General features: G+C 36.3%; 1 protein-coding gene across 7 annotated transcripts in view; it reads right to left on the minus strand.

The window, feature by feature from the left end:
• CTNND2 (catenin delta 2) overlaps nt 1-12,250 on the minus strand; it is a 641,711-nt gene that overhangs the window by 23,793 nt on the left and 605,668 nt on the right. For all 7 annotated transcript variants that reach the window (XM_031503970.2, XM_031503967.2, XM_031503965.2 and 4 more), the window contains one exon: nt 9,363-9,447. In XM_031503970.2, coding sequence (XP_031359830.2) covers nt 9,363-9,447 — 85 coding nt within the window. The remainder of the gene's footprint in view (nt 1-9,362; nt 9,448-12,250) is intronic.

The raw sequence follows: 12,250 nt of genomic DNA on the forward strand, positions 1-12,250 counted from the left end.
AACATCTGTAGATGTGACCTATGCATAACCTTCTGGATTCTGGATGCCTCCTCATAACTCTACCCTAAGGATATTTCAGAAACTTCAGTTATACAATTCCCTTTAGAAAGAGGGCTTTAAGTTAAAGATACTGACTCCTGGGCTGCATTTTAAATTTTCTTTTCTTCAGAGAAGTTCAAAGGGAGGAGTACTTTGGGGACAGACTCTACACAAGTATGAGATTAAATTTCTCTCTTCTAAATCTGTACTTAGCAACCTTAGAGTGGACTTGAGTTTATAAGTGAACAACACCTTATGAATCAGCTAGAGTTTACTATGAGACCCAGCATCAATGCTGAGGATGCTTTAGTGTCACAAATATATGGTGCATCCTAGAGAATTATTTGGATAAACTTTCTTTCTTTTCTCATTTGTTTAGCACCTCTTGAATGTAGTAGATTTTGGATGAGAATGGTGTCAGCTTCCATGCACTCCTTAGTGATTATGTGGAAGAATTACTACTTCATTTGGTTGTTGAATTCTTGCTTGCTATAATGCTCAATGCTAGAAGGAAGTACTATCATGCCCTTAGCACCCTCAGGGAAAAAGCAAGAGTCAACCATAGCTGTAGATACTTTCTAAGCACACACCTAAAACCATTAGGGCTTATTTCTTTACGCATTCCCAAAGTCTCTTTCTTTGGACATAGAATCACAGACAGAATCTCTTGATTTAGAAGGGACCTATCAGAATCATCAAGTCCAACTCTTGCACAGGACTACCCCAAAAGTCACACCAAGTGCCTGAGAGCATTGTCCAAACCCTTCTTGAGCTCTGGCAGGCTGGTGCTGTGATCACTTCCTTAGTGAGCCTGTTCCAGTGCCTAACCACTCTCTGGGTGAAGAATCTTTACACAGTATCCAACCTACGGGTATTGTGGGCATCCTACTTAAAGACAGTGCCCTCCAAATCTGCTCTGTGGTTGTGTTCAAGTTTTACATCAACACAGCCTGTTTGTGTGCACATATACATAGTGGTATTTAACACCAAACACACAGATACATTGTCCAACAGACACACAAGTATTTGAAAAAAAACAAAAACCAAAACAAAAACACCCCAAAAAACCCCAACCAACCAACCAACCAAAAAAAAAAAAAAAAAAAACCACCCAAAAAACCACCAAAAAGCCCCCCAAAAAACCCCCAAAAAATCCACCTTTAGTTTTTCTCTAATTCTGCTCAGTTATCATACATGACTTACATGACTGTTTTAAAGATGTCATTCATTACTGAAATAGTACAAGTAAGGGCAGGTCAGTCTTAATGAAAAATGACAATTGGTATTTAATTTTCAGTTCAGCCCAGACTATCTTAGATTGCTATTAATATTTTCAATATCATCATAGACATGGAAACTGTTTTAGAGAGAAATATAAATATTGAAACATAACTAATGGAATGGTAGGTGATACTGCATAGTAAAAAATCTTTGTTGAGGGCATCACAAATATTTTGACTATGCTAAATGCAAAATTATTAAAATAGCTTATAATATATAGTATATTTTGGAAATCATAAGGATAAAACATTTGAGAACATCTCCTTCCAACAACTGATGTTGAAACATGTGATTTGATACTGCTCCATGTGTTGCCATTGAGATATAGGTAAGAACATGAACATTTTGCACTGTAAAGTATTTTCTACCCTCTTTAGGCCATGCAAAGCATATTTTTATAATAGCAATCACTTGCTATCTTTCTAGTATTGTTTGAGATTTGTAATAAACTGAAAATTAGAAGGAGTACAAAAAAAATTACTTGAGATGATGAAAAAGCCAAGGAAATCAGAACATATTCACTTGACGACACAAGTAAAATGATAATTATGGGCACTAAAAGGAAATCAAAGTAACATTCAGTTTCACTTAACATTCTGTAATATTTTGGTCTTTTTAAAAATTGTTCTTCTTAAAAATGTAGCTGAAAGATTTCAAATGGTAATGCAGCTAGGTGAAAACAATATGTGTTTTGACAACTTATGAGATTTTTCTCTCTCTATTTTTAAAAATTCAGGAGTGGTTTTTACATCTTTTTTCCTTTGTGAATACTCCTGACTACTTCTGCATAAGCCAAACAGTTTGCTTCTATATGCCAGTTCAATTTATTTGCACAATATCCCCTTTAGGATTCATAATTTTTCTCATGATATGTAAATTCCTATTGTATAGACAAATAGGGTGCTATTCAAGCAGGCAATTGGCCATCAAAAAGCCAGAATTGTTAAAATTTTCTTGTCAAAGGTTTGAATGTTTTTTTTTTAAAAAAAATCCCTGGGAAGGTTTATGCAATCAAAAGAGGAAGTAATTTAAATGGTGAGTTTATATGGTGAAGCTGCCTAGGGAAAATTAGGTTGAAAAACTAACATCAAGGTAAAAATGAAGTTCCAGATTATCATAACATTGCTCACTGAAGAGGTTCTCGTGTCTCTAAGAAATAATGTGAAAAGATGATAATATCATTCTTTGCTCTGCAGCAACTACCTGTTATTTGCTGCAGAATACAAAATATGTCTTTGCTTTAATGATGAAATTCTTTGTACTTTTGCGTGCATTGGGATAGACACACCTATCTGACATAAACACTGGAAAGTAATATTCAGCATAAAATGCAGAATTAAGAATGCACACAACACACACAAATCAGTAATGCCAACTTTTTCTCTAGTAATGAATCCAATGACAATTTCAGGATTCAGTATTTCACAAGACTGCATTTAAAATGCTCAACTAAAGGCAAATCACATGTTCCTTAAGAAAGAAAAAATGAAAGTATACATTTGTAGATGATAACTATTTTGCTATATTTGTTATAGAATCTCTTTCTACTAAAATTAATCAGATGATGCATTAAGAAGGCTTGAGAGTATTTTACTTTAGCAAAAAATTTCCACATTTCCTTTACTTAAAGTCAAATTACGACTTTGCCTAGTTCCTAAATAACAAAAGAAAGTAATGTAATATCTCAGATGATGAAATGCTGGGTGTTTTAACTATATTCCTGTTAGCTAAAGATGAAAAGGATTTACCCTAACCTTGAAAGGTATTTATGTCTGGAGTATTTAAATGAGGTCTTCTCTGATGTCTTTTCTTTTCCAGGCAAACATAGTGCAAAAAACCAAAAAGATGAAAGAAATAGCATAGTTACTATGTTCTGTGGGGCCAGGAAAAACATGTACATTCCAATTTCCTCTAAATATTTTATCAGAGATAATATACAGACATATATACACACGCATAATGCACAGACATAAACACAGTCACTCCATGGGCTTACTAGGATGTTGTGTGTATGTAGAAGACATTATGGTTTTGTCATAATGCCACAAAATAATATTTTATTATGGAAAAAATATTAAAAGGAAAAAAAAGAATACACTTGGTTAAGTAAATGGAATTTACTTGGTTAAGTAAATGGAATTTTAGTACCTCAAAATAAAGACTGCCTCTAATTAAAAAAAAAAAAAAAAAGAGACAGTCTTGCTAATTCTTATCACCTAAAATTCTGCATGAAGGAAATGTAAATTATCACTCTTAATAGAGATTTTGAAAATTAGCATTTTAAGAATTTAATTGACTCCTGGACATACTGACTTTTCTATAAATATGCCAGTTTACCTGGGGTCCTCTTATTGAAATGTCCAGCCATTGCATTTTTTTCTTAAGAGATGCTGTTGTGCCAGAAAACAAAGCAATGTGCTTGACAAATTTAAAATGCTGTTACGACATAGTGCTTATTGGCAAACTTCTTCCCCTTTGAAAGGTTGAGACAATTGGGAAAGAGATCAGAGAAATAATGGAAGGATTGTAAGGGAACTGGATACAATGCACTTGTCCCTCTCACTGCTATGTGCTGTCCTCAGGAGAGTATGTGCAAGGAAGGTGTGCAGAGTTCTGCTCTCTCTAAGTGAAGTGAGGCACTTTCCATCTAGAACCTGCAGGGTTCAGTGAATTAAACTGTGCAACTTAAGAACACATTCTCCATTTAGACTTTGTTAATTTTGATTCAAAGCTCTCCTGAAGAACTTCTTTGGGTACAAATCTCAGTATGCATGAAACAACAATTCAAGACTGGCCAGCTGACAGCCAGAATACCTGAGTTGGGGAATAGATTCTGGTTTCTTGGCTCTGGGAGAGAGTATGCTGAGTGTGCCATGACCCAGCGTTGTGGGTTGGTGAAAATCCTCTGTCATCAGTCACACTGAAGCTTGGGGACGCCCACTGCCATAAACCAATCAATCAGTCAATCACTTATTATTCAGGTACTTGCATTTTCACAGTTACTATAAAAATGGACTCTAGACAATGCCTTCTCTATAATGATACTTTAGCTTCATGTTACAGAAGGGGGTTTATCTTAAATTAATTCATCCTTTTTCTAAGAGGGTGACATATTAATCTGAAAAATGCTTTTGCCAATTGTATAGAAATAAATTAAGCCCCGCTGAAAGATCGCACTGCAAAGTACATATGCTCATGAATAATCTGAACACATGAATAGTTCCTTCAAGACAAGTCACTATTTTTGAGGAATTATTATGCTCTGGATTTAGAATTTAGATCTTCAATGTAGGGTTTAAGTTCTGCACAGACCTTTTCACTAGATAAATTTAACCTAAACCAGCTTCCTTTGGTGGGATGTCTGACTGATAATAATAACCTTACCAGAAGAAAATCTAAATGATGTGTCCCAAGTTTACATGATCAGACATTGTAATTAACATTTTTAAAAGGTGAGTAGGTATTTAAGAAAAACTAGATTCTAAAAGTCCTTGAGATTAAGGTTTTGAATTTTAATGCTGTCAATTTTCATGGTGCATTTAGTCATAAAGAACTTCTCATAAAGCCATCTTCTTATTATTCTGAAAGTCACATGAAAAGCAAGTCTTTTTCTATATCCACATGGCCTTAACTGTTATGTGTCTTTTTCTAACCAGTGACAAATGAGGACATCTTCAGCGTGACTCCAATAAATGCCTATCACAAAGGTATCCCTGCTGTAAATGGCACAAATACAAGCTGAAGGACAACTGCCCTCAACAGCCTCCCTGGTTTCCAATATTGGGTGGTATTTTTATTCAGATGCCAGGTGAATGGGACAAACAATTCTAATATTCTGTGCAGAACAGAAATGTACCACAATAAATGGGAAATAAAAATATTTTCTACAAATTCATCATGACCTCTGTTTACATACTGGGAGACAAAGTAAGTGTAAACATAGTGATAGAATTTAAACATATTTTGTTGGAGCCTAAGTGGTTAGGCAAAGCAAACCAATTAACAGAAAGCATACTTTTCCTGACAGTTCCTCCAGCTCTTTAATACTACACACATTTAATGCTAATTAAAGCTTGTTTTTAGCTAATAAATTTTCTTTCATGTTAAACTCATTTAGTACAACACTTTTGCTCAAATTTCCTCATGTAATTTAACAAGCTATCTGTATTTAAGAGTAGTTGGCTATTTTCTTGAATACTGACATAAAGAAGAGTTTACCAGCTAATGGAAATTGGCTCTCTTATAGTCACACAGGTGTCCCCAAACATTCAACCAGTGAATATCCAAGAGATTGGAGCATGGGACAGTGATACTGAGTTAAAAATAGGTGCCTTTAAAGAAGTGACATAGTAGCTTCTTGCACCTTGCTTAAGAAGCTAAACATTAATAGGGCAGGATCTCTCTTTCTGGATGCTGTAAGCAGCACTCATTTCCCCTGCTAACTCTATAATACAGGTTGCCAAGACACTTGAAGAGGAGGGATGTACCAGGAGTTTGAAGCATAGGAACAGGCTGTGGTATGGCTCATGTACCTTGTTTTTCTGATATGTTGAGCCATTGACCCACCCATGGGGCCTTGGGCCATGGGAACATTAAAGATGTTTGAAAATCAGATTTTAAGTCAATTGGAACAGACTAATGAAAACAGAGACAGATCATTTATGAATATATATCTTGCTTGTAGAAAACAAAGAAGTTTGAAAATTATGATATTGTCTTTGGGAGACCATATTTTCTCCACCAATGTAAAATGTGATCACTTCCTTTCGAGAAATTAATCACACAAAATAATCTACTCACTGTCTATATGTGACTGAACCTGAACATTGTTTTCCTCTTTGTGGACTTTTTCAGACTGGATTTCTGTACCAGTTATTGCTTGTAAATTAAACAGTATTTGTGATGAGCTCTTGCATGATAAAGGACCTGCAACTGTTGGGGTGGCTGGCAACTCCTTCATTTCAATACTAAATTAATTGCTTCCTCTTTGTCTGTCAGGTCTCAGGTTTTTTTTTGTTTGTTTGGTTTTTTTTTGTTTTGTTTTGTTTTGATTTGTATATTTGAGGTTTTTTTTATATTTTTTTCCCCTACAGTTTTAGGACCAGAAATATTTATGCATGTTATAACTTTTCCTTGTTGGACTGTGTTAGAAGAGTGCCAACTTAACTACACTAGGGAGCAAAACTGATTTTTTCCCTCAAAGCACAAGCCTACAGAGGACTATCTAACACTACTGACTCACTCACAGATCTAAATGCTGTTTACTTTCTGTGTCTTTTCCATGCCAGCCCAGCCTAAAGAGTCTGTGTGTCCCACTAAAGCCACAACACAGCTATGACCTGGAAATCCCCAGACACTGGATAGAGCCTGCCAGTGGAGCCTACATGTTGTGGCACAGCACTGCAAACACTGCATAAGATATTGTGGACTTAAAGAACATTCACACCAATCCCCAACTCTGGATTTCTGTCAGTGCAATTTATTTCCTGCTGGCTGTAGGATGTTCCTTGCAATGTTGAGCAAAATTAGAAAAATGAAAGAGGTTTTAGTGTTTTTGCTGGTCCAGTCATACTTGGACTAAATATATTGACTGCTACTGTATCAGCAGTAAACATGTATTGCCTTCTTTTCCTATTAATAAAGAATAATGCTTCTATTATTTTTACAACTTCTTACTTTATTGTGAATGTGTAGCTCTAAAATATATCACAATTCAAACTATTTGGTTACATTGTTTCTCAAACAGAAGATAATTGCTGCTGCTTTCACTTAACTATAATGGGATGCTTGAAATTTCCTTGTATTACAATACAAAATTGTGTCTCTGTTGGCCAATTATTTGAAAGCAATTGTATAGATACTTTAGTATATGGGAGCAAATTGCTGATGGTTATGCAATGTGATTTACCTGCACTTCAAAAAAGGCTGTGCAAATGCAAGATACTACGCAGTGCTAATTGTATTACACTCTACGTTCACTCGTTTTTACTGGCACATATATATTTTAATGGGACAAACAAAGATTGCATTGATCCAGTATTTTTATATTACATAAGTAGCTGACTATTAGTATACTGCAAACTTCTCTAATTTTCCTATCATAAAACCATTGACATTGCCTTCCAAACAGTGGTTAAACTCAGACAGCCAGCATAAGAATCAGCCTATTAGAGGCAAGTTTAATAAATATTATAATTTTAGAAAATAATTGTATGTATTTTAACAAAAAAGGAGTATTTAAATTTAACTATCTAAACATTTTGATTAAAAGAAACCTTACTTATACAAGGATTAACAGCACATATAATGGCATGTAATAAGTATACAAATACATAACAGAGACTGATCTTAATTTCAAGATTTTGTGTAGGAATTAAGTAATATAGACATAAATACAATTCTCTTCCTGTTAATATACATAATCTATCTGCTGTGAGTGTCCTGGAAGCTACGTCTAAAGCTAGCCTGCCCTATATTCCATATCAGAAGTCTGTATTTGTGGCCATGGAAAATGCTTCTGTAAGCATGTAAGGTACTTAGTACCTGAACATGCTTAGTGTGCAAATAAGTCCATCACCAGCAGTCACACCAGCAGCCAACAGTGTCCCTTAGGTAGCGGTAAACTCTGCAGCTACACAGCACAAGCATTATTACCTCCTGCACGGAGCAACCCCAGAAACTGCTTTTCCATCACGGCACATATACACAGACAGAAGGTTGGACATGAGCCAGATATTGTAAGAACCTTGAAGAGATTATGGTGCAGAACAGCTCAGCTTCTACAGTGCAGCCACCCACATACACAGAAGTCAGGCTATGCACACTTCCAGCGTGTTACTGCCTTGGATCAAGAAAAGCCTGTTCATGTTTGTTCCCACTTCTTAATGGGACAGTTGAGGACCAGCTTGTTACTTGGAATGTGTTCACATATGGTATCCCTGAGGCTGCCAAGGATGACTGAAAACACTGGAAGTGAACAATGGGAGAGACTCAATAACCATCTTCCTCACTCCTCAGACTTGACACAAGCAGGGATGAGGCATGCAAAAGAACAGCATTTCACACAGAAGGTCAGCTTCTGCCAGCTTGAGATTTGGTGCATGTATTTCAAGTAACTAAGCTATTTTCTTGTGCAAAATACAACACAGACCATACCACTGTGAACCTCCCCTACTTCACAATCCTTAAAACTCAGCCTTACCTAGGGCCTGAACTGAAGATGCCACATGAAGCCTTAGCTCTCTCTGATGAGATTCCAAATACAAATATCACTTATATAAGATGTGACATTCCAATCAAGAAGACATTGAAGAACTAAATCTGCAGGCTCACACTCATGTGGAACGTAATTAATTTTGGAAATATTGAAAAAGAATTGCTGTAAATGTTTTCATTTACTAAGTAGACACAACTTAAAAAAGATGTATAGAATGTTGTTTCACAGTGTTATATTACTCTACTGCAATTCATTTTCAAGAGGTTAGCAACCCTTTGGGAATGGCATGGTACTATGGACTCAACAGACTGAAAACCAAGTATATGATGCCACTGTATGCTGGCTGATTAGAAACAAAGCTACAGGTTTCTGCCCAGCTCCATATGTAGCTGGTCCCTAAGCACCACTCCTTCAGATACTCTTGTTTACAATCTCATGAGGAAACCTGGGAGCTGAAGGGCTGGAAATCTGATAATCTCCTCATGAAAAGGTGAGGAGGTATAAGGACTGTTCCAGTAGGAGAGCTTACATACATTCAGTGTACAGAGAATTGCACTCTCCAAGGCTGTCAGATCCAGCACCCTTTGTATGAATTTATTTCAAAATCAAATTCACATCCCATTTTCACCATCACACATATTTTCAAAGGGAATTTTTATGTTAAAAGTAGAAATTATGGAAAAAATAAGAACTCCAAGTATCTGAAATTTAAACTCCAAGTGAATTTCCAGTTACATAAACAAATATTTTGGTTTAAAGTCTCTCAGCCCCCAAATTTGGATAACACTAAGAAATATGATAAATCTAGAAAAAACTCAAGCCTTACCTTCTTGTAAAGACTTCTCAGGTCTCTGTACTGCCACATACTATTGAGGACCTGAGATGCTGCTTTCACCACTTTAGGCGAATGCCTGTTACATACATACATTAAAAAAGAAGAGAGAGAGAGAAAAAAAGAGTGAGAAAGAGACTTATATAAAGAACACCACTCATTCCAATTTTCAAATGCACTGCTATGGATTTAAACCCACAAATGAAGTGTGTTTCAAGTATACTGTAAGATCTTTTCTTGGCATCTTGGAGACCAATGTGTTTTTAAGCAAGGGCAATAGATCCTATTTCTATAGTACTAATCAATCAGTGAGGAGAAAAAACTTGTGCATCTCAGTACACACAGGGATTTCTGCTGGAAGCAGAAATAATAGTAAGATTAGGAGGTAGCAATTGGCAAAATTGTTGAGAACCCAATTGACATTATGTATATCTAAGATATGCTACAACTTTTGGCATAAAGGACAAGGAGATAGAGCATAATTTCTTTCTTTGCAAGCTGTTGAACTCTAGCTCAGGACAGTGCACTCAACTCATTTAGCACCTCTCAGCAGTGGCCAAAAGAAACTCTAGATGACTAATGAGCACTGGTTTTGAAATGCAGAGCTAAGTTGCAGAAATACAACTGATTACAAAAAGTTATGATAAATTTCATTAGGAATCCAAATGTGGACTAGGATTTTGCTCACACCATAATCCTTTAATGACAGGAATACAATGTTGTGTTGAAAACCATGTAACTTCACATGGTATTTATCTTCAGACAAGTTTTGAAAGAAGTTCTAAACTATTGTTACAATCAGCTGGTGTCATATATTACTGCTGGAATAGGTAATTAAAAAATAAATTGAGGGCATTCATCTCAGTGAAGAAGGGTCAAATAGAAAAGGACCAGGAAAATAACCCAGCCCATTAAGGAAGCATACACTGTGCAGGATCAAAAATACATAAAAAGCAGTAGAACGCTAGAAAACCTTGCAAAGGCCAAAGTCCAGACTGAGGATTGATGGAGTTTGGGGCAGTCATTGAGGTGATTTATGTTTTACTCAGAAGAGGCATACAGTTTGAAACATCAAAGGGAAACCAGAAAACTAGCAGCAATCATAAGTTGCTGCTTTGGGCAGGGGCCAGGCTTTGGTTCATTCTGTGATTTCTGAAAAGAATCACTGATAGGCTGACTTGTAAGCTTTTGCTGATATGATACAACTGATTCAATAATACAACATTTCCCTAGTAATTTATTTGGTGCTTTTTTTCCACTTCTATTCCATTTTTCACCCAGAGTAGAGCAGTAGGTGGGTGATTGGTGAGTAAACAGGGTTTTGATAAGCCCTTTCAAGCATAATTGTTTTTATTATACTTCCAGCTGTACTGGCTAGTGGGGTGCTGGTAAGCATGGAGTAACCAGGAAAACAACTGTGCCAACCACTCCATAAGTACTGAGGAGAAGCAGGAGCCATGTGAAGATGATATGGGCTTGGCCAATATAGATAACCTTATAACCTTATGAACACCAGTTGTCTCATGCAGTCATACAGGGAGACTGTTCAAGTCCTGGGCATATTCCAAAGGTTATCAGGCCAGCACCAAACTACTGACAGTGACACATACCAGCATGCATGACCAGTTCAGTATCCTACACATTCAGAAGCAGTTGCTTCATACTGGACTAAATGACTTCATACAGAAGTGATTTACTGTACTAAAGTGAGCATGTCGAAATGTTCTATCAGTCCAACAACCAGCAATTTTGGTTTTCAAACAATGAATTATGTGTAAGAAACCAAACCAAACCAATAGCACACAGTACTGACATTTCTGAAAGATGAAAAATTGAACTTTTACTTAAGATGGGCATTTGCAGCACTGTGTGTTGACAGGTTTTCTTGTTCTAGAACTGTGTAACCTGTAAAAATAATAATACAGGACTGCAGGTCAAAGTACTTGAGAGGAGGGATGCATAATCATGACTTGGAAGGATGTTATGGAATTACTCTGCTCTAGGTTAATTAGAAATAGATGTATTCACAGTTATGAGATTTATTCAGACAGGGAATTATGCCCTTGGATCCTCCTAAAACTGCCCATGATACTTAAAAAATTCCAGACTCAACAGGTATCAGTATTTTTTTACCAGATAATACACATTCAGCTTAAGAGAAATGGATATGAACCTGCTTGCAATGTCAGATCTAGAAAATATAAATAAAAAATTTAGCTAGATTCAATAATAACAAAATACAAATATAAATAAATTGGCAGAGCATGGGGAGCTCCCACAGCTGGAATCACATACTTCGTCACACTACTTTTTACCCCTTACAATTTGAATGCAAGAATGTTTCAGTAATGAATTTGGTATGAAAGGAAAAGGGTGACAGTAGAGGAAGAGAAAGGTGATTAAATTATATTGGCAATGCTCCGATCACATAGGTGAGCATAAGTTCTCATACCAAATGTAGGGTGCATAAATCTTTCCTTCAGGTTGTGGCCTGGCTTTGTGGGGCTCTTTAAGAGCTCTGATGCTGCAGTAGGCTGTGTGATGACAGCTCCGAGTAGATGGACTGATGGGTTTTGTACACTACAGTGAAGGCTTTTTGTTTTCAAACTGCCATAGTCCCATTGCACTATACTTCATCAGGTTGACAAATATGAGAACCAGGCTATCTGTTTTAGGCAAAAGAAGGATAAAGAGTGAACTCTTCATAAAGAGTGTGCACATAGCCAAACAGACAAGATGAAACCATAGCTGTTCTGAAAATGTCATAGTTGTGTGCAAGACATTTTTTGCATCATGAAGCAGCCTAAAGGCTCTCTCAGAGCAACCAGTCAGAAAATCCATGGATTTACAACCAAGCTGGTGGCAGGGAGCTATGAAGAGGG

The sequence above is a fragment of the Lonchura striata genome, chromosome 1 (genome assembly GCF_046129695.1).
Source record: "Lonchura striata isolate bLonStr1 chromosome 1, bLonStr1.mat, whole genome shotgun sequence".
Lineage (NCBI taxonomy): Eukaryota > Metazoa > Chordata > Aves > Passeriformes > Estrildidae > Lonchura > Lonchura striata.